The sequence below is a fragment of the Grampus griseus genome, assembly GCF_964374135.1.
Source record: "Grampus griseus genome assembly, chromosome: 21".
NCBI lineage: Eukaryota > Metazoa > Chordata > Mammalia > Artiodactyla > Delphinidae > Grampus > Grampus griseus.
In genome coordinates, this window is record NC_139015.1 from 33,820,100 (window position 1) to 33,843,323 (window position 23,224).

General features: G+C 47.6%; 1 protein-coding gene across 1 annotated transcript in view; it reads left to right on the forward strand.

Moving 5' to 3' along the window:
- Positions 1-23,224, forward strand: part of CSGALNACT1 (chondroitin sulfate N-acetylgalactosaminyltransferase 1) — an 84,832-nt gene that overhangs the window by 26,262 nt on the left and 35,346 nt on the right. Inside the window, exon 2 of the mRNA XM_082680316.1 lies at positions 16,615-16,831. Coding sequence (XP_082536442.1) covers positions 16,615-16,831 — 217 coding nt within the window. The remainder of the gene's footprint in view (positions 1-16,614; positions 16,832-23,224) is intronic.

A 23,224-nucleotide genomic window follows, 5' to 3' on the forward strand; every position in this document is an offset into this window, starting at 1 on the left:
CTCCAGTGTGCAGCCGTTGTTGTGAACCGCTGCCTTGAAGGAGTCGCCAGCCCTAGAGCTGGAACATCCTCCCAGGTAATAGTTCTCAAGCCTGTGCCCGTTTGGGGGCTGGTCTCTGGAAGTTGTGATACTCTTTGTGGAACATTATGAAATATATTTGACCTTCTCTCTGTAACTAGCACATGACCTTCATTTGGTCCTTTCCTTCTCCCCAAATAATACTCTAGCTAACACTTACTGAGTGCTTCAAGCATTTTGTGTATTAAGTGCTCTATGTGTACTTCAGTCCTCACGAGGACCCCATGAGACGGGTCTTATATTACAGTCCTGCGTATTTACAAGCGAGGACACAGAGGCAAAGAAGGCTTCAGTCGCCTACCCAGGATTACAGAGCTGGCACTTGAACCCAGGTGCCCTGGCTCTGGGGTCTGCACTCCTGCCTCCTGCCTCTCAGTCCACGGAGAGAAAGCCAAGCACTGATTCATTCAGTAGGCATTAACAGAGCCCCTACAGTGTGCCAGGCCCTTACTCATACTTTTCATTGTCGTGAACTAGGGGTGGCTTAACAGATAACAGACCTGTGTAATGCTGTCAGAAAAAAATGACTTAAAATCAATTTCAAAATAATTATTCTTGGTTGATGTCCTATAACACCAACTCTTCTATATCTAACAACCTCAAACAGCAAGTTAACTATCTAATTGAATGTACTTTGTTTTACTTTCTTTGAGATGCCCTCTTTGACCCATGGATTATTTAGAAATGTGTTGTTTAATTTCCAAGTGTTTAGTGATTTCCTTGTTTTTCTGTTAGTGGTTTCTACTTTGAATTCATCATGATCAGAGAACACACTCTGTATAATTTCACTTCTCTTAAGATTGCTGGTTTGTTTATGGCCTAAGATATAATCTGTCTTATTGAACGTTCCATGGGTGCTTGGGAAATATGTGTATCATGCTATTGTTTGGTGGAGTATTCTATATACGTCAGTTAGATCCTGTTGCTTGACTGTATTGTTCACACCTTCTGTACCCCCTTTTTTTTTTTTTGCGGTACACGGGCCTCTCACTGTTGTGGCTTCTCCCGTTGCGGAGCACAGGCTGCAGACGCGCAGGCTCAGCGGCCATGGCTCACAGGCCTAGCCGCTCCGCGGCATGTGGGATCTTCCCGGACCAGGGCACGAACCCATGTCCCCTGCATCGGCAGACGGACTCTCAACCACTGCGCCACCAGGGAAGCCCTGTACCCCCATTTTTTTTTTCTTCTGTATCCTTTATGATTTTATGTCTAGTAGTTCTATTAGTTGCTGACAAGGGGATTGAAGTCTCCAATTATAATTGTGGAATTGTCTGTTTCTCCTTTCAGCGTTATTGGTTTTGGCTCTATGTATTTTGAGGCTCTGTTGTCTGGTGCGTATGTAATTAGGGTCATTATGTCTTCCTGGTGGATTGATGCCTTTATCATTTTATAATGTCCCTCTTTGTCTCTAGGATTTTCTTTGCTCTAAAGTCTACTTTATCTTATATGGCCACTCCTGTTTTATTAATGTTTGCGTGGTACATCTTTCTCCACCCTGTTTTCTTTCAGTTTATCCATGTCATTTGTCAAATTTGAAGTGAGTTTCTTGTAAACAACTGGAGTTGTGTTACGTTTTTATTAATCCACTCTGCCAATCTCCTTTTTAAAATTGGTATATTTAGGCCATTTAGACTTGAGGTAATTATGATGTGTTAAAGTTTGTCTCCCAAGTTAACAGTTTACATAACCAGGGTACATTTTCTTTAGAGATCTCACCAAGAGATGAAATTAACAACAGCTGTCAGTGGGTACTTGACCAAGGGATCTTTGTTTATTTGCATGATTTTATGGCCAAAGTAAAAGTTTGATGTCACCCTCTTGAAAAGTTTTCTAAGCTAAATTTAATTGAGATCACACTTAATTGCATGGGGTTTTAGCATCTCAGCTAAACTCAGCTAATGCCCATTTGTTCATGTGTTTGGTGGACCCAGAACTTTCTTCTGAGGAATATTTGGTCCCATCTGGGGACTCCCTGTGTGCAGCTCCTTGCTGAGGTCAAGTGGCCGTCTGTTCTGGTATGTGCCCTGTGTGTCATAGGAGGATGTCAGTAATACTGCAGTCATGGTGGCTGACAGTGTTTGCATCTGCTCGTGGTGACCAGCATGGTGTATTTTCATGTCTGCACGCCCTTATCAGTTGCTCTCACTCATTATTACTGCTGCATTGCAAACTATCCTAGAATTTAGTGGCTTTTGATCCCCATTTTCACATACTGACAGATTCTCTGGGTCCAGAGTTCAGAAAGGAGCCAGTGGGGACGACTGTCCCTATTCCAGCTCCTCTGGGACCACATCTGGGAAGGTGGGAAGGTTGGGGTGACTCAACCCTTGGGAGACAATCACCCAAACGTACCTTCCCTTGCAAATCTGGCAGCTGCACTGTGGTGGCGTGAGCACCAGGACAGTCCCTGGAGCTAGGCGACCCTGGGGTAGTTGACCTCTTACGTGGTGGTCTGGGCTGTGGGAGAAAATGTTCCAGAAAACAAGTAGCAGCTGCATCACTCCACGGTCCTCTCTTGGACAAAGTAGCCACAAGCCCACTCAGATTCGAGGGCATGGGCCCTCCCTTGATGGGAACCTTGTCAGATAATTTGGGGGTCATGACATACTTGAGAAAAAGTATTTATGGAGTACTGCCACCTAGATAGGTTAAGTGGTATCTGTTCTTTTACATTCTCTAAGTTAAAAAAAAATTTATATTAACTATCATTTGAAAACTGCATAGCCTAACAGACCACCTTGTTTTGATATGCTGTGGAATTACTTTATGCTTGACTAGTAGGTCAGTTTCAGGCTATGTGAGTAAGGTTGCTGTAGGAATTCTCTAGAGGTTCATAACCCTAAGATGTGTTTCGCTGGGTTTATTGTGATTTCACGGACGCAGTGAGTCATGTGCTGTTTGTTGTGTGTCCTGTGCAGTTGGAGAAACTGAAACTTTGAGAATTGACTTTGTCCAAAGTCACAGAGCAAGTTAATCGCTGACTGGAATTAAATTCAGTGTCTTTTTCTCCTGGGGGCAGTGTCTGTGTAAGAACGTCCCTGGCTCTTTCATCTAAGGTGTCCCTTTATGACGTGCCACCCCACGGGGTGATGGACACATAGCTCGGCGTTCTGAGCAGATTGTTTTACTAAATGGGAGGTTCCTATTGGGTGACAGACTTCACAGCTCCCAGTGGTTGGTGTTCCATTAGTGTGCTGTTCACCCCAGAGGAGAAGCATGTTCACTTCTTCACAGTGTGCGCTTCCCTGGTGATCAAGCTGAGGCGTGTGTCCATGTCTGTTTCTAAGGATGGGGAAGAAAGTGGGGCATAGGATTCATTCTTCTAAAAGAAAGCTAATCTCAACGGGGTTTTCTTCACAACCTGTTATGGTGATTAGGACATACTTTTTTACAGTTTAGGATCGAGATTGTTATATTTTAGCTAGAATGATTGTCAAAAAGTAAAAGAAAATCCACAAACCAGGATCCAAGCAAAACCAATAACCTGTGTGTTCATCTGGGGACCCACCTGGACCCTCTCCCAGCCTTAGGACTGTCCGAAGCTTTCTGCACGGACACGTCCACCTCCTCTCCATTACTCAGTCCCCACATCTCCTGGACAGAGCCAGGGGCTTCTCACCGCCACCCCCCACCCCCGACCACAGTGCTCTCCAGGCAGGCCTGGGTCTTATTCATCTTCATGGCTCTAGTCCGTTACCGTGATGGAAGGTGCGTATCAAGGGACCGTGGAGTGAAGGAGCGACTGGGTTGATGGTTCACAGAAGCATAACCCATCACTCACTAGCCTCTTGCCTTTCCTTCTGCCCTTGTGGCCCCAGTGTTTGCAAGAAATGATTCATTATTCACATTTCATTTAAAATACTGCTAAAATTTGGGCCATAGCTCCAAACTCTCTCATGTTATGAAGGAGATGTTCAAATAGAAAAAAAAAAAAAGGGGGGGATTGGGGTCTGAAAAGTGCTTTCTTTCCGTGTTAGTTTTCCAGGCTGTTGTGGCCTCAGTTCCTCTCCCTTTCTGTGACCCTGGAAGCAGCAGGGGTCGCAGGCCAAGCCGTGCTCTGGGGCCTGCTCCGTGGGCCTCTGATCACGGGCCCCTCCCAACAAAGCTCCATTGATTCAGAGCATTATTATTTATTGCAATGGCTACTTCTGGTGTTTACTGTCTAATGTTGGTACCAGTTTGGGGGTAAACCAGTGGTTCCCCAATTTAATAGGTCTGGTGGGGGGGGGCCCAAGAATCTGCCTTTTCTAAGGCTGACCAATTCCTGCCAGCAAAGACAAATGCAGGTGGACCCGTGTCTGTTGTGGTGGAAAATGGTGACCTGTGTGCCAGGCCTTCTGATTCTTTTACTCTTCCGCTTGCTGTGGTTGATCTGTCTTGTGGCAGTTCCACAGAAACATACATGCTTTCCCCCAGATAGCCAGTGGTTCCGTGTTACAGCCTATCTGTAAAGCTAAAGTGAATTCTTACCACTGACTAATTGGATAAGTTAGCCAAGTAAAAGAAATGCTTACAGGAGGTCCAACTTAGGATATTCCTTGAGGCACAAAGCAGTCGACATGGATGCTTTGACCTTACCCTGTGATTCGATTTTTAAGACCAGGAAGTAAGAGCTTGGTCTCGTGAAGTATCTTGTTTAAAGTGTTGTGAAGTGAGTGTGAAGCCAGGGTTAGACCGGGGTCTCTGGCTTAGGTGCTGTCAAGCACAGCAACTGTCAGGACAGCTTGAGGCCTGGACGTGTCCACAGCGGGAAGGAGGCTGCTCTAATTGTGTTGATGATGGAAGGGGTGTAGGCATGCTACGGTGCAGGGTGGTGCTAACCACCTCTGTGTAGGGGTGTAGTCAGATAAAGCGTTGTGGTATCTGATAACTACAGGTCAGTGATTTGAAAATTCCAGTTGATATTATACATTAGAAATGGGTTTCTCAAGCAACGGGTAAAAAAATTCTGTTGCGATATTGCTAAGAATGTGCCTTGACTCAGATTTTATATATGCTAGCTTGTATATCACCAGGCCTTTTACCAGAATATCAAGAATCCTGGTCTCATACAGATGGCCAAAAGGCACATGAAAAGAGCTCAACATTGCTAATGATTAGAGAAATGCAAATCAAATCTACAATGAGGTATCACCTCACACCAGTCAGAATGGCCATCATCAAAAAGTCTACAGATAATAAATGCTGGAGAAGGTGTGGAGAAAAGGGAACCCTCCTACACTGTTGGTGGGAATGTAAATTGGTGCAGCCACTATGGAAAAATAGTATGAAGGTTCCTTAAAAAACTAAAAATAGAACTACCATACGTCATATGGTAGTATATGCCACTACTGGGCATATACCCTGAGGAAACCATAATTCAAAAAGAGTCATGTACCACAGTGTTCATTGCAGCAGGACATGGAAGCAACCTAAGTGTCCATTGACAGATGAATGGATAAAGAAGATGTGGTACATATATACAATGGAATATTACTCAGCCATAAAAAAGAATGAAATAATGCCATTTACAGCAACATGGATGGACCTAGAGATTAGCATACTAAGTTAAGTCAGAGAAAAAGACAAATATCATATGATATCACTTATATGTGGAATCTAAAAAATGATACAAATGAACTTATTTACAAAACAGAAATAGACCCACAGACACAGAAAACAAACTTATAGTTACCAAAGTTTGGAAAGGAGGGGAGGGATAAATTAGGAGCTTGGGATTAACATATACACACTACTATATGTAAAATAGATAACCAACAAGGACCTACTGTATAGCACAGGGAACTATACTCAATATTTTATAATAACCTATAATGGAAAAAAATCTGAAAAAGAATATATGTATGTGTGTGTGTGTATATATATATATATATATATATAGATAGATAGATATATATGTATGTATAACTGAATCACTTAGCTGTACACCCAAAACTATAACAATGTTGTAAATCAACTATACTCCAATAAAAAAATAAAATTAAAAAAATTAAATTAAAAAAAATGAAGAATCCTGGTCTCTGGGTCCACAGTGACTTAAAAGAATGAGTTATTGGATCCAGCTTCCAAGCATATTTGATGCCATTGTATTGATATATAGCACAGCAAGAGGAGGGCTTGCCCAAGCCCGGACCCATCTGACTGACAGCAGTGATGCAGTCAACGACAAATGGGGCAAAGGGACATGATGTCATAGTATTGATAATAATAGTAATGACGTCATTATCGTTATTACCACTGCTGACATCACCAAGTGCTTCCTGGGTACCAGGCATGTTTACATGTGTTAATTTATTTAATCTTCACAACATCCGTATAAAGAAATAGGGCTGTATTTTTATTGATCCCGTTTCTTAAAGATGAGGAAAGTGGTGCCAATGAATCAATCCATAATACGTTATCTCAATCTTCAAAAGTGAGTCTCGAGACGGACTTTTCTGATATACTTTGGACAGTTATTGTCTTTCTGAAGTATCTTTATTGATGTTTTTCTGTTCTCAAAAGTCAAGCTCAAAAAGAAAGGAAGAACAGAAAAGAAAGAAGACTTGTAAACATCCTTTTGAAGGTGAGGTTGATCGACCTTTAAGAGCTTGGGCATGACAGGCTCTTGGATTCACAGCCGTCCTGCCCATCACCCTGTGAGCAGCATGTCATTCGTAATGTGGAACAAGTTACTCACTTACCTTCTGGAAAGGCCTCCATTCTCCCGTCTGTAAAAGGACGTGGTAAAGGGCGGACCCTCTGGAAGCCTCCTTCGAGTCGAGGTGGTATTTGTGAACGTGGTCTGAGCAGCCACGAGCAGACTCAGCTGTTTGGGCTGCGTGGCCTCTGCTTCGGGGTGAGCTGGACGAGTGGTCGTGTACACACAGCTCACGGTCCCCAGAAAAACGGCGAGGTCACACATGCCCTGCTCTCTGACCCTTAACCCCTGCGCATCGCTGCTGCTGTATCTTGAGTTGCTGCTTTTCCCACATCCTGGACATGCCGTCCGCAGCTGGTGGGAAGCGTGATAACGGCGTCCGAATTCCTGTCCCCGGGTTTGCTCTGGAGCCTAGAGACCCCCTCCCTGGTCCCCGCTCCAGGCCCCTCAGACTCTGCTCAGTTGGGCAGCGTCGCTCTGTGTGGCTTCCACGTTGGTTCCCTAGAGGGAGGAGAAGGGTGCATCCCCTGAGACCCCGTCCCCGCAGAGTGAGAGCTCGGGTGGGGTTGCGGTCTGTCCTGCCAGTGTGGAAGCCTGGCCTCCCCGGGAGCCCGCTTTTCCACGAAACCTAAACGTCCTCAGGAGCCTTTTCCCGTGACTCCGCTGTCACTTCTGACCTCGGCCCCTGAGCTGCGGATGCTCACTTGGCCCGATTTCCCCCTCTCCGATCCTGCATTGCCTTCGGCTCTCCCCCGCACCCTCGGCCGGACCCCAGTGAGTCCCCTCGGCCACTTTCTTCGCGGTGCCGACCCCCTGGCCCTGCACGTGTGTCCTGCAGAGCCGGCCTGGATCCGCAAGTCCTGTCTCCCCGTCCTTGCTCTGCTCCTCCAGCTGCCGGGGACAGTCCCCTCGTGCACGTGCTCTGTCGGGGCTCATGGGGGCCCCCTGTGCCCTCGTGCCCGGCTGTGGGCCCCTCTCACCCTGCCTCGTGCTGCCCCGTCTCTCCCGTGTTGCTCCTAACCCCCGTTCTCAGCCTGGCCTTCCTCCTGCTGCAGGAGAAACTGGACATTCGTCCTCGTGCTTCCTTGAGTTCCTCGTCCCACCCCTGCGTGGTCCGCACCCCGCTGGCCTCCTGCCCTGTGCTGGGGGGTAGGTTTCCCCCTCTCTGTCCCTGGTCCTTCCCTGGGTGGGGCCCCACCGGGGCCCCACCCCTCCTTCCATCCGTGTGTCCCCGTGATCTGTTTCTGTTTGCTTCTTCCTCTCAGCGCGTGACGGACTTGTTCTTTCTACTTTTCAAGTCCTTCATGAAGGACTTGAAGGACTTTCCAACCCTCTGAGTTCCTCTGGCTGCCACTCTGCTGGGTCCGCCCCTTCTTACCCAGCACCTCCCCACCCCACCTGCCTTCTGCGCCGCAGAAACAGAGCTCTGGCTCCCGTGGAGCTCAGCTATGGGGGGGCACAGGGGCGAGGAGGGTGAACACCCTCAGGTAACGGGCGGCGACAGGGCTAGAACAGGGCGCGTGGAAGAGGGGACCGAGGGGGACGAGAGACGGCCTCGTGGAAGAGGTGCATCTGGGTTGAGACCTACAAGGGGGGGAAGGATCCGGCGGTGCCCAGCCGAGGGAGGCATCCCAGGCAGAGGCGGAGGAAAGGGCAAAGGTCCTGGCGCAGGAAGGAACTTGACAACTTCCAGGAAACAGAAACAAGATGCTTTCCTCACCTAGCTCACTCCTGCCCCTCGACCTCTCATCCTCTTTCAGATTTGCTCCAGACCCTGTCGCTTCCGGGAACGTCATGGCCGGGGCCACCGTTGGGCCGCTTGCCATCCAGTGGGCTTGCGCCGTCCTCATCTTACTTGACCTTGACGCAGCAGCGGGCGCTGAGCTGCCCTGGCCCACCGTGAGCTTCCCTGCCGCCCCGTCCTGTGCCTGACCTGGCAGCCTCCCTGCTGACTACGCAGCACCGGCCTCCGGGGCCCCTCTTCTCACTCTCTACACTTCCGCAGCCCCCGAAACGCTGGGGCATCTCACTCTGCAAAGGGCCCGTCTGCTGAGCTTCAGACACATGCTCCTCAAGTCAGCATTTCAGACTTTTAACTCATAGGCCTCGCCGCACCTGTAGCTCACTCCCCTCGCCTGCCCTCTCGCCTCTAACCGGTTCTCTCCAGCCTTTGCCACTTGCCCTCCTCTCGCTGGCGCTGTCTCAGCTTCCTGCTGAGTCACAGGGTTTCTTCCCTCAGTGCTCTGATCTCACCCCCGTCCTCCATCCACACCTCTGTCAGGCGATGGCACTAACGCCACTTCGCCTCTCCCGAGCTCGGGGAGGGTTTGCTCCCTAGGAGGCCCTGGTGGCCAGCGTGCTGTGCCCTTACCTCACTGCCCAGCTTCACCTCCTGCACCTGCCTCTTGTGCCCCAGCCTGGCTGAACTGCTGCAAGTTTGCCAAACATAGCAAGTTGGTTTTGTTTGTTCAGTATCTTTGTTATCTTTCCGTGGAATGTTCTCTCTGATTTTGTAGTCTTGGCAAACGCCCAGTCTCCAGTTCTGGTGAAATATCGTCTGTCAGCGTGTCCACACCCTCAGCAGGTGGAGACGCCCTCCTTTCTGCTCCTTGCACCGTGGGCAGACTCTCAGGTGCTTATTATGTTATATGTGCCTCTTTGGTTTACCTGTCTGCCTTCTCTCTAGAATGTGAATTCTGAGAGCACAGTGATTTTCTTTTTTAATCTTTAATTTATTTTTGGCTGCATTGTGTCTTCACTGCTGCATGTGGGCTTTCTCTAGTTGCGGCGAGTGGGGGCTACTCTTTGTTGCGGCGTGTGGGCTTCTCATTGCAGTGGCTTCTCTTGTTGCGGAGCACGGGCTCTAGGCATGTGGGCTTCAGTAGTTGCAGCACATGGGCTCGGTAGTTGTGGCGTACGGTCTTAGTTGCTCCCCGGCATGTGGGATCTTCCCGGACCAGGGCTCGAACTTGTGTCCCCTGCATTGGCAGGCGGATTCTTAACCACTGTGCCACCAGGGAAGTTCCCACAATGATTTTTTTTTTTATCACAACCCTCTTTATATCTCTAATGGAGAACACAGTCCATAGTGAATGATACCCATAAGGAAAATCAATAAGGATAAAAATAACCATGTCATGTGACTATGAATTGTGCGTGGCTGGTGGTACACCTGGTGAGGAGCCCAGCCCGCTGCTACGCTGGGATCGTAACACGTCTTCGCTTCCCACCTAGTATCAGGTACATGATTGTCTTCATGGAGATGATCTGTAGCTTTGTGGGGAAAAGATGGCTCTGAAAAGAAGTCGACTGCCAGTATCAGTGATGAAGTAAGGAGCAACCCTCAGTAAGTGAGGTTCTTAGAAATTCTTGATGGATTAAGAACTAAGTGTTGGAGCCCGTGCTCCACAACAAGAGAAGCCACCGCAGTGAGAAGCCCGCGCACCACAATGAAGAGTAGCCCCCGCTCGCCACAACTTAAAGCCCGCACACAGCAACGAAGACCCAACGTAGCCAAAAATAAATAAATAAAAATAATGTTTTTTAAAAAAGTAGCAAGTGTTGAGTTTGTCTGCATGGATCTACAGCATGAACAAATGCAATAAATAGGAATAAAAAAGGGGATTCATGAATTGTTTCAGCAAGGACATCAGTCGGTGCAGCCGTTTCTTATCAAAAGAAATGTTTAGTGAAAGTTAATGGGGATGAACCTGAGTCAGGACGAGTACAGAAGCGGCTGTGAGCTGATGCCCTGTGATGCAGGAGAAACAAGGTGTGTGGGCGTCCCGTAACCTGGCAGAGGAGGAAAGCTGTAAAGTGGTTACTTTTTACTGTCTTTATGGGGAGAATTATTTACATTGTGGTCTCTGAGCATTTGGGGATTCACGGCAGTCTTTCGCAAATGTCAAATGTCTGCTACTTTCCCTAAGAAAATAGAGCTGACAACAGATGGCACTGTGATGATGTCTTGTCATCCCATGTGGCCTGAGAGTGAGACGTTTCATCTAAGTGGAATTCTCTAGATAACTGAAGCACCACAATAGTAGAAAATTACCATTGTGAAATAAAATCTTTCTCAGGTATGTCCCAGTTTCTCTTTCTGAACAGACTAAGGAGATTAGGCTCCTACGCTGATGTCTTCAAAGGCAGTTTACATGGGTGGAGTATTTTTTTTTCTTTATATTAGATGATCCCAGACATTTCTGTTAAATTAAAAAAAATAATAACATTCTGTCTCCCCCTGCTGTTAGGAGGTGACCTGTCACTACTTACTACTGTCAGCATTTCTGCCTGTTACACCTTTTCTTTCCGCATATACTCTCCTTTTTCTGGAAATTTTTTTTTCATGAAAATCCCCCCCCCTTTTCAAAATTTACTACTTTTAATGTGTTGTAGACTCTGAACTCAGATAATTGTTATTTAGCAGCTGTTAGAGCTATGGGTAAAAAAAGAGAAAATCTCCAAGGGGGCCTGTAAGGGTTATCCGAGGGTGGAGGAGCTATGAACTGTGGTTTTTACCACAGACCTTATGCTGTTTGTCTGACTTCTCAGACGCTGCTGCTTCTTCCTTTGCTCTGAGGGGTTCGTGTTGGGTATGGAAGACGACCTCGAGGGAGGAAACAGCTTCCCTGAGTCTCCGTGTGCTCGTCTGTAAAATGAGAGGCTGGACTAGACCATGTCTGGGGGCACATGTGTCACGGGCCAGGAGAGCAGCTCCACACAGAGGTGTTTAAGCTCTCAGATCCGCGTGCCTGGAGGAACGAGCGATCACTTAGGATTGAGAAAGTCTGGGAATCTTCCCAGGGGAGGAGGGTCCTGTTTAGAAGGGGTGAGGGGGGACCGGTGGGGACCTGTGTCTTGAGAAAGTGCCAGGCCTTTTCACAGGACAGCAGTTATTGTGGTAAAATACACATAACGTAAAATTCACCACTTTAAGCTTTTTTTCTTTTGGCCACACTGCGCAGCTTATGGGATCTTAATTCCTCAACCAAGGATTGAACCCGCGCCCTCCGCAGTGAGAGCATGGAGTCCTAACCACTGGACCACCAGGGAATTCCCTATTTTAACCATTTTTAGGTGTACAGTTCATTGGCATTAAGTACACACACATTGTGTGTAACTGTCATCCCCACGCATTTCTAGAACTTTTTCATTATGTCGGACTGAACTCCGTGCCCATTAAACGCTAAGTCCCCTCCCCCGTCCCAGCCTCTGGTGAGCCCCAGTCCACTGCCTGTCTGTGAATTTGACCACTTTAGACTCCTCGTACGAGGGGGTTCATACAGTCTCTGTCCTTTTCTGTCTAGCTGACTCCACTTAGCTCGTGTTTTCGGGTCCATCTGTGCTGTAGCATGTGTCTGAATGCCATTCCTTTTTAAGGCTGAGTAACATTCCATTGCATGTATAGACCACGCTTTGTCCATCCATTCACCTCTTCGTGGAGGTTTGAGTTGTTGCCACGTTTGGCTGCTGTGAATGATGCTGCTGTGAACATGTGTGTACAAGTGTCTGTTCAAGTGTCTGTTTTCAGCTCTTTTGGGTGCACACCCAGAAGCGGAATGGCTGGGTCAGATCATAATTCTGTGTTTAACTTTTGAGGGAACTGCCAGGCTCTTTCCATAGCTGCACCATTTAACATTCCCACCAGCGTTGCACTTTCGGTTCCAATTTTTCCAGGGGGAAGAGTAGTTGTATATGCTACATGCTCGACGTAAACCCAGTTTCATGTGAGGCAGGGGCAGGACGTACAATTAGGACAGGAGTCGGGAGCCAGATGAGGGAGGGTTTGAAGGCTTGGCTGTAGTATTGGTGCTTTGCTCTCTGGGCTGTGAGAAGCTGCGGGGCTTCTGAGCTGGGCCAGAGCAGGAGTAGAGTGATGCTATAGGAAGCTAAGGGCCCCAGGGTATGTGCAGGATGGACCAGGCCCTGGAAGTGGGGCAGGGGTGTCAGAGGTGGCAGGTGTCTAGCTGGGGGACCTGGGCTCCATGCGGGAAGGTAGGAAAGGCGGGGATGAAAGTGGAGACACCTCTGGGCTCAGCAGTGCAGCACTGGCCGCAGCCATGTCCACTCGTCCTGAGTGAGGGTGGGGACGTGAGGGCGGGGACCTTCGGCATCATGATTTCTGAGGTCCTTAAGTGGAAGGCAGGATGGAGGGGGTCACGTCCGCATCTGGTAAGCTCCTCACCTACTGAAGGAGCAGACATTTGCAGCAGACCGAGGAGCTGTATCTTGGATTCCTGGAGGTGTCCCCATCTAGTTGTTGGTCCTGGGGCCTGGACCCCTGGAGGAGAGCAGGTCAAGCACGGGTCTGCCGGCACAGGGAGCAGAAACAGCAAACTCACAGGAAGGTCGGCACCTAGTGGCGGAAAGAGGGAAAAGGCGTTAGACTAAGCTCTAAGCCAGCTCCAGAGTCCTTATTTATTTATTTATTTTGCGGTACGCGGGCCTCTCACTGTTGTGGCCTCTCCCATTGCGGAGGACAGGCTCTGGACGCGTAGAGTCAGCGGCCATGGCTCAAGGGCCCAGCCGCTCCGCGGCATGTGGCATCTTCCCAGACCGGGGCACGAACCTGTGTCCCCTGCATCGGCAGGCGGACTCTCAACCACTGCGCCACCAGGGAAGCCCAGTCCTTATTTTGATCTTTAATTTGCATAGTGGATAAGAATGATACTGCCCTATAAAATATTACTAGGGAGGTATTCGCGTGGCCAACCTGCTTTGCCTTTGTCATTGTGCGTGCAGCTCGTTGGCTGAAAACCCGATCCTGCCACGGTGCTTCTGCTCCCTTTCTCTCAGAGGGAGGCTGTCCAAGTTTCCACCTCTGAAGGTTTCCAGGAGGCGTGGGCTTTGTTTAGGTGCTGTCCTTATGTCACAAGGAGGCTGGGGTGGGGGGACGTACCTGTGGGTGTGGTGGACGAGGGCTGGTGCTGGGTTCTGGTGGACACAGGCTGCAAGAGAGCTTTAAGTAACTTATTTAAAATAGATAGGATTAAGGGATCTAAAATCAGGTTTATAAGACATAATGAATTGAATTAGGCAGAGTAGGGGGAAATATGCTAAAAAGTTGCTGATGTAATAGCTGTTTCAAGGCACAGGATGCGGGTGATGCCGACAAAGCAGCTGGAGTTGTGGCTGAGATCAGCCTGGTCCACTGGCTCCTGGTGGTCCCGGAGGCGTTGGGGGAGGGTGTGTCCGGGAACCAGGAAGGCAGGCTGCTCCTGTCCCCCGGGATGCTGGTGCGGCTCCCTGCAGGCATGGTCGTAGGAATCATTATTAATAAGGACTGCTGTGTTCTCTGGTTCTTTATAAATGCACGCCCATCTCTTGAGACAGGTGCATACCTGCATCTTCAAATCTGTGGATTTAGATTTTAAAAGTTAATGATTCTGATCCTGGTGCTGAGAAAGAAAATGACTCCAATTCTGAGAAGCTATCCCGGCCCGCATACCTGCTATCTGCAGGTTCAGCTGTAGCAGCCTTGCGCGGGGGTTGCTGTGGAGAGCAGGGGTACTTGCCGGCCCCGGGTCACAGCTGTGTTTCCGTCCAGCAGAGATGCTGTTAACTGAGCCGACTGCCTCCTGACTCAGCCCCACCTCACCTGGGCCCCTGGGAGCTGGTGGCTGCCCAGCTGCTCTGGTGGGCAACAGAGGTGGGAAGAGCCCATGTCCTCTGCGAGGACCAGTTGCCTGAAAGGGTGAACAGGCTTCGAAGGGAGCCACTTCACGTTTTCAGAGACATCCTCCGAGCCTTGTGAGAAGTGCCCCTCCCTTCTCCCATGAGTGGTCCCGGTGGGGATGCTGGGACCTCGTCCCAGCAGGAGCTCGGCAGACCTTCTCTCAGCTTCTCCAACCTGCACTGGGGAGCCCAGGGGGCTTCAGGAGGGAGCTCTGCCCCATCCTCGTAGCCCTGCGCCCAGGTCCTCGAGTCCCCGAGCCGCCGGTGTTGGGCTGTGCGTGTGAACCTCTGGGCGGTGGCAGGTGAGGCCCCCTGGAAGATTCGCAGCCCAAGCTCCTCTCTGCGGCCCTGGAGGGAGATCAGAGAGGCCGCAGAGCCAGGGGTGTGGGGTGAACAGCTCCTGGAACAGGAAGAACAGAGGCGTTTGTGCAGCAGACCTGTGGCCCCCACAGAAGAGAGGAGAGCGGGGGTGAGGATGAAAATAGAAGGGCTCGGAGAGGCCTGGAAACCGGCAAGCCCAGGAGGATGCCTTCTGTGGAGTCGCCTTTGTAGCTACTCAGGGCCCAGGGTGCGTCCCAGCCAAAGTAGGGGCTCAGAGGAAGGGAGGACGAGAAGGAGAAAACCTGGCCAGTCAAGAGAAGAGAGACGAGGACGCTTCTCTGGTGACTTGTCGAACTGGATGGGTTTTTCTGCCGCTAGGAAAACACCCACAAGCCCAGTGACACGGGGAGGTGTGGAACTTAGGCCCCAGGGGTTGGTTGGCTCGCGAGGCGGGGAAGTTCCGTCTGGTCAGGCCTGCGGAGCCTCATCCCGTCGTTGAGCGAAACGCTGGGTCACACGGTCCACCCAGCAATGAGACAGTGGAGTTCCAGTGACGGTGACACTTGGGGGGCCCATCGTCGCCCCAAGTAGGCTGGCTCTGAGGTGCTGGCTGTGCTGCTTCCCAGAGGGGAAGTTACGCAAGACGTGCACCTGCCGCTGTACTGGTACTGTACATGCCGTGTACTTTAGTGCTTCCGGAAGCTTCCTTGGGGCCACATGACCCATGGGAGCGGCCCGAGTGGCTCCCAGTGCCCCGAATGGACCACTGTGGTCACTTCATATGAAATGGCTGTCGTTTCTCAGAGATCGTTTTAACACACTTCTTAAATTAAATATAATATTAAAGTACGTATCTTATCATATTGTAGAAATGTAGATAAATAGCAGAAAAGAAAAAACACATAACCCTTCTCCACAGCACAGCGAGTCTTATTTTGACGTATTTCCTTACAGTCCTTTTTTAAATGCCTCTGAATAGTATAAATGCAGCTTTGTATCCAACGTTACAAACTTTTTTTTTTAACATCTTTATTGGAGTATAATTGCTTTACAATGGTGTGTTAGTTTCTCCTTTATAACAAAGTGAATCAGTATACATATACATATGTTCCCATATCTCTTCCCTCTTGCGTCTCCGTCCCTCCCACACTCCCTATCCCACCCCTCTAGGTGGTCACAAAGCACCGAGCTGATCTCCCTGTGCTATGCGGCTGCTTCCTAATAGCTATCTACCTTACGTTTGGTAGTGTATATATGTCCATGCTACTCTCTCACTTTGTCACAGCTTACCCTTCCCCCTCCCCATATCCTCAAGTCCATTCTCTAGTAGGTCTGTGTCTTTCTTCCCGTCTTGCCCCTAGTTTCTTCATGACCTTTTTTTTATTTTCTTAGATTCCATATATATGTGTTAGCATATGGTATTTGTTTTTCTCTTTCTGACTTACTTCACTCTGTATGACAGACTCTAGGTCCATCCACATCACTACAAATATCTCAATTTCGTTTCTTTTTATGGCTGAGTAATAGTCCATTGTATATATGTGCCACATCTTCTTTATCCATTCATCCAATGGTGGACACTTAGGTTGCTTCCATGTCCTGGCTATTGTAAATAGAACTGCAATGAACATTTTGGTACATGACTCTTTTTGAATTACAACGTTGCAAACTTTTTGCCATGTGTTTTTTTGAGGTCTTCATAGCCGATTTTTAAATTGATGGTATTTTCATTTCTTTTGCTATTTAAGTGGGAGCATTTTGAGTTTTCTAATAAGTATTAGGTGTGGAGATTTAATCTTAATTTTTTAAAGTAAGGCATTTTGTGCTAGCTCTTGGCTATTAAAAACACTCAGCAGCCACGGTTAATTTTTAGAACTGTCTCTCCTTGTGTCTGTTAACAGGCATCTACCGCACAGAAAAGGATAAAGGCACTTTGTACGAGCTCACGTTCAGAGGAGACCACAAGCACGAGTTCAGACGCCTTGTCTTGTTCCGACCGTTTGGCCCCGTCATGAAGGTGAAGAAGGAGGATTTGAACATGGCCGGCACGCTGGTCAATGTCATCGTCCCACTGGCCAGGAGGGTGGACAAGTTCCGGCAGTTCATGCAGAATTTCAGGTGGGCCTGTCGGCACGTGTGTGTGAAATGCTGATGGCGCGTCTCGTCCCTCCCTGGTCCCTGCCCAGCACGAAGGCCCCTGTCTCTCCCTGTTCGACTCTATTTTCTTCCTGTAAAGTTTATCGTTGTATCTGCCTTTCCCTAAAGCAATTAGAAAGCTGCCAGATAAGCGGATTTACCTTCAGAAGCGAAGGTTAGGAGGACTGGGTTTTCATTGGGATCTGTAGGGTCATGCCTGCTGGGTTCCATTCTGACTGCAGCTGGGGGACCACGAGGCCGTGCTGTCCCCTCACTGGACTGGGCCCCTCCCAGCCTCCGAAAGGCCGGCGCCCGCGTGGCCGTGGACCCGTGTGCTCGGCTGCAGCCTGGCTTCCTTTGGTGTCCTGCCCTGGCAGTGGCTGGAATGCATTCAGTCAGTCTTTTTTATTTTAACCTGTGTCTCCTCGGAGATTACATGTAAAATTATGCCGAGAAGCCTCCCAGCACTCATTTTTGTAGCTACTCAAGAAGATTTAAGCGGGTTTTATGTTCCGATGCGGTGTGTAGTTTTTACACGTGTCTTCAAGCTCCTGACGGTGCGGTGTCGGATCTTACGCTCTTGTGGACGACACTTACGCGCTGCTTGAGGTCAATCGGCTAGCTGACTTAGCCAGCTTATTTTGAACATAGAACGTCATGTGTGCCTAATGATAAATATCGGAAGATCAAACTTATTTTTAATCTTTTATCATTAAATTCACTTTATTAAAAGCCAGTAAGGCTCAGTATAAGGGTGTAGTTGATGCTTCTCAAAATTCTGGATAATGAACATGTTTGAAGAGTAACCCGTTTCTGGCCAGGCTTCAGAGATGAGAGTAAATGAAGTCCAGCACTTATGTATCTGGGTCTTGTAACCTCAGTCTGAATGTGTCCTTCAAGCAAAGATGACAGCTCCTCTCAAGATGGCCCTTCCCTCAAGATGGTCTCATTCCAGCTTCCAGAACCTTCTCCACTAGCATATTCAGGCCTGGAGATGATAACAGCTCTGCAGTCAGTAGGGGGGGATATTGCTCTCATCCCCGTGTCCTCCTTACACCCTATCATTAAGCTTTGTAAATAGGTCCTTAATACATCTTCTCCAACTAAAAAGAGTAACCCTTTTTTAGCTACATTTTAAGGTCAGAACAAGAGTCTTTGGGGGGCCCTCTGACCTGGTCTTCCGTGAGTTCAGAATCCCTCAGCGGCACTCCTGATACGGCTGTGTGCGTGTGGTGTGTGCGCATGCGTGCCAGGGCGAGCTGCAGCTCCGGGTAGAAAGCTTGTTGTTACTTGCACCTGAAATCTGCCTCCCTGTAATTTCTACCCAGTGGGTCTAGTTGTGGCCTTTGAAGCAATGGCTGCCTTTGTCTTCTCCGGGTTTGGGAGCTGGGCCTTCAGCATGACGTCCTGTGGAGTTGGCTGAGCTGATCTTCCCACACCCACACCCCATCAGTTTGGAGAACACCCCGGCGCACAATCCCACGACTGTTGGCAGCGCCCCTCTGGCTCTGGCCCTGAAGTGTCTGTGTGGCTGTGGCTCCCTTCAGCCCCCCCTGGGTGCGTCTGTGTCCCTCTTGCCTTCTCTTCGGACCGGCCGAGTGCACTGGCCGATGAAGCATCCATTCTGGGAGGACAGACCAGGCCTGAAGGCAAACCCTGACTCCCAGCAGCCAGTGTGCCTGTTCCCAGGACAAGTTTATAGAAAGTTCCCTCAGCCAGGAAGCTGCCTGGAGCCTGGGGCAGGGCCCTGAGGTTGGCTTTAGCACACAGGCCGGTCGCTAGAGAGCTGAGCTTGGCGAGATGGTGCCCCCGCCGGAGGGCTGTCTGCTCAGGGGACAGCCAAGCCCTCCTTGCAGGACTCCGGAGCCTGAAAGAAGGATTCTCTTGGGTGCATATGACTAATTATTATGACTGATTATTGCCTTAGTGTCACAAGGATGGAAAGTAATTAACAGTAGGAACAAAATTAGAAGGGAAATATTGTTGAAAAAAGAAAAACCTTTACAAGTCTCCAAAGTGGAAGTGCTGAAATGAATGTCATTCTAGTTAATGTTTTAAAAACAAAAATCCAGGGGTCCTTTCTCTTGCCTGTCACTGTTCAGATACCTGCTATAGCAGGTGGGCAGGAGAGGGTGGTCAGGGAGACTGGTTCCTTGGGGACAAGGAGGGCCTGTGTGTGCACCGCACACTGGACCAGATGGAGGGATAAGAGGAACCTGGCTTCATGGAGAGAAGAATCTTAGTCCCACAGAGATAGAAATAGAGACCAGGACAGTGGGCCAAGAAAGGCTTTCCAGATGGAAGGCGCTTGAGCAGAGGCTGACAGGGGAGTCTGCTCCGTGGACCAGGGGCTTCTGAGCACGTTGAGGTCTCTGAAAAATTGGGATGATAGAGGGTACTCAAGCCTAGGGTATTTAATTCCGGGTCAGAACTTGGTAAAGGTGGCATTTCAAGTTGGCCAGCAGAGAATGCATTGTTCAGAGCGTGGCTTTAGGACAACTAACCAAACAGCAGAAAAGATTTAATTCTGACTTTACACCAAAACCCAAAGTAACCTCTGGTCAATTAAATATTTAAATGCCATTAAATTGACCATAAGAGTATTGGGAGAAAATATAAGGGGCTAATTATTCAATATTTGATGTTGTCTTTATGAAGTCCTTTCCATCCCAGGAGTGGAAACTGTTAACTGTGGTTGGCACTGAATATGGAACTATGAGTGATTTTTATTTCCTTCTTTTGGATTCTCTCCGTTTTATAAATTTTTGTATTTTGTAAATTTTTATATAGTTAGCATTTTTTAATGTTTTCTTTAAAAATTCAACAAAATATATCTTTTTGCTTTTATAATTTAAACCTGACTTTTAAGTATATAAAAGTGACACGTGGCTATTATGAGATGTTTAAACAGTAGAACACAACCAAGAGTAAATTATTTAAAAATTCACTTTTGGCCCTGCTTCCCTAAATTAGCCATTTTTAACATTAATTGAACATTCTAGGCACCTTTCTTTGCATATACACAGATAGAAAAATAACATGCTTGAAATGTAATTAAGCATGAGACATGCTATATGTTCTATTTTTAATTAAAGTATTAAATTTTACTTTTCTTAAATTTATAGAAGAGAATCTGAAGTATAACAGAAGAAATTGCTGATCTTTGAGAAAATGTTTCTGTGCTATAAAAAATCCCTCTAAAATTAAAAAAGTGACTTTACAAACCAGAACATATTGGAATCATTATGTATTTTTACTCCATATTTTAGTTTTAGACTACATTGGTTGAAAAATTATAATAAGAAGAGGAGAACAGCGCAGTTATATTTTCTCGCTCTCCTGGTCCCATCTCCCCATTTACTCTATCATTTTTTTTTTTCCTTTAAAGTACTTTTGTTTTTTAACATCTTTATTGGAGTATAATTGCTTTACAATGGTGTGTTAGTTTCTGCTTTATAACAAAGTGAATCAGTTATACATATACATATGTTCCCATATCTCTTCCCTCTTGCATCTCCCTCCCTCCCACCCTCCCTATCCCACCCCTCTAGGTGGTCACAAAGCACCGAGCTGATCTCCCTGTGCTATGCGGCTGCTTCCCACTAGCTATCTATTTTACATTTGGTAGTGTATATATGTCCATGCCACTCTCTCACTTTGTCACGCTTACCCTTCCCCCTCCCCATATCCTCAAGTCCATTCTCTAGTAGTTCTGTGTCTTTATTCCCGTCTTGCCCCTAGGTTCTTCGTGACCTTTTTTTTTTTCTTAGATTCCATATATATGTGTTAGCATATGGTATTTGTTTTTCTCTTTCTGACTTACTTCACTCTGTATGACAGACTCTAGGTCCATCCACCTCACTACAAATAACTTGATTTCGTTTCTTTTTATGGTTGAGTAATATTCCATTGTATATATGTGCCACATCTTCTTTATCCATTCATCCGATGATGGACACTTAGGTTGCTTCCATGTCCTGGCTATTGTAAATAGAACTGCAATGAACATTTTGGTACATGACTCTTTTTGAATTATGGTTTTCTCAGGGCATATGCCCAGTAGTGGGATTGCTGGGTCGTATGGTACTTCTATTTTTAGTTTCAACATTGTGAAAATGACTCTACTACCCAAAGCAATCTACAGATTCAATGCAATCCCTATCAAACTACCACTGGCATTTTTCACAAAACTAGAACAAAAAATTTCACAATTTGTATGGAAACACAAAAGACCCCGAATAGCCAAAGCAATCTTGAGAATGAAAAACGGAGCTGGAGGAATCAGGCTCCCTGACTTCAGACTATACTACAAGGCTACAGTGATCAAGACAGTATAAAAACATAAAAACAGAAATATAGCTCAATGGAACAGGATAGAAAGCCCAGAGATAAACCCACGCACATATGGTCACCTTATCTTTGATAAAGGAGGCAAGAATATACAGTGGAGAAAAGACAGCCTCTTCAATAAGTGGTGCTGGGAAAACCGGACAGGTACATGTAAAAGTAGGAAATTAGAACACTCCCTAACACCATACATGAAAATAAACTCAAAATGGATTAAAGACCTAAATGTAAGGCCAGACACTATCAAACTCTTAGAGGAAAACATGGGCAGAACCCTCTATGACATAAATCACTGCTCTATCGTTTTTACCTCGTCACGGTTTGCAGCCCTTACACTTTGCATTGTAACCACAGTTCCTGTGTGTTAAGTGGATTTAGTGCATTCATCAGCTGTCCTCCAACAGCGGCTTCTTCATTCCTGAGGTTTGGGTTGTCTGGATTTCATGGTCAAGACATTTCTTCAAGAAGGGTCATGAGTGCTTGAGAATAGAATGTCTGCTTGTTATCTGCACAGTTTAAGGATGACGTGACTGGGCTTAAAACTCTGGATACACTTTCTTTCTTTAGGACCTTGTAGAGGTTCTTCTGCATCTGATGATACAGTGGTCTGATGATACCGTGGAGGAGTGTTAGGAAAGCTTTATTTTGTCTCTCCTGAAAATGACGGAAGAATGCTTTCCTTCGTTGCGAATCGTGATCACTTAATCAGCATATGTCTCACTCAGCTCAGTGCCTGTTGTTCTCTCTCCTGTAATTCAGTTTCCTTGTTTGTTTTGTGGATTCTTTCATTTCAGGGAACTTTTTCTGGTGTTCTAATTTTGAGTACTTCTCCTGCTTTGGATTTGATTTCTCTGCTTCTCAGACCCAGTTGTGCATCCCATAGGTTTTCTCCACTTACTAGCTTCTCTCTAGTTTTTAATGCATTAGTCTTTTATCTGCTTTCATGTAAGCCTTTCCTTTATGTGAGTAATCTGATTTTCAGATACATCTATTCTGTACCTTGCTATTTCTAATTTACTTCTTCTGTTTCTTTTGGTTATCACGTTATTTTTCTGAGCACAGAATGTGCTTCTTCATCATAATCTGTTATTTATATCATTTCCTCTTTGAACTTTTTTTATTGAATTCACATTTTTATTAAGAAAGTGTGAAACATTTGTAAGATGTTTTCTTCAATTGGAGTTATAGTTTCTCTCAGACTAGGTTTTGCTTTCGCATTTTGAACACTTGCTTTCTGAATGCCCTCTCTTCCTTCCTTTAACTTTGCTGCTGTCCATCAGATGTGGCTGTCTGCTGTTTGTCTTCGTCCCTCTTGCGTGCGGCGTGCTTTCTGCCGCTCTGACGTTGTAGTGGTGGGTTGTCCTTGGCTGTCCCCCACCCTGACTGAGGGCTGTGTCACACTCCCAGCTGTATTTTGTGTTCTCCTCACGTTCTTCGTGGTCTGGAAGAGCAGCTGAAGGAGGAGACAGCTCCGCTGGCCTTTGTGCACCTTTCTTAGAGGCTCCAGATTCCTGCAGCCCCTCCGGGCCTTGGGGCGGGCGTGTGGTGGTACCAGCCTCATTCTACCTGGTTGTGGGTGGACCTTCGTCCTAAACGGTGGAGGGGGGATCCTTTGGCTCCCAGCAGGGGCCTCTGTTAAGGGCTGAGGCTAAAACGTCAGAGGGAATCGGCCCCCGTTCGTTTTCCTCTCTCATCTTACCCACCGGTTGTTTTCAGCTCTTTCCACTCCCACAGGTAAAAATGGGGAATAAAGATGAGGTTTTGGCCCTGTATTTGCTGGGTGGGCGGGGAGGGGTCTGGCTGTCAGTGCCCCTCGCCCCGGCTCCTCTTCCGGCTCTTACGAAGGATATTGACTTAATGCGATGCCTTTTCCCCTCTGGTCCTGCCACACCTGCCTCTTTGCGGGGGTTAGTTCACCGAGCATCATTAGGATGGTCCTGCTTCCTTCGCCACTTCCCACGCGATGTGGAGGGACCAGATACCCCGCTGCGGCCGTCCGTGCGTGGAGACCCTGCCCTGGAGCCGGGG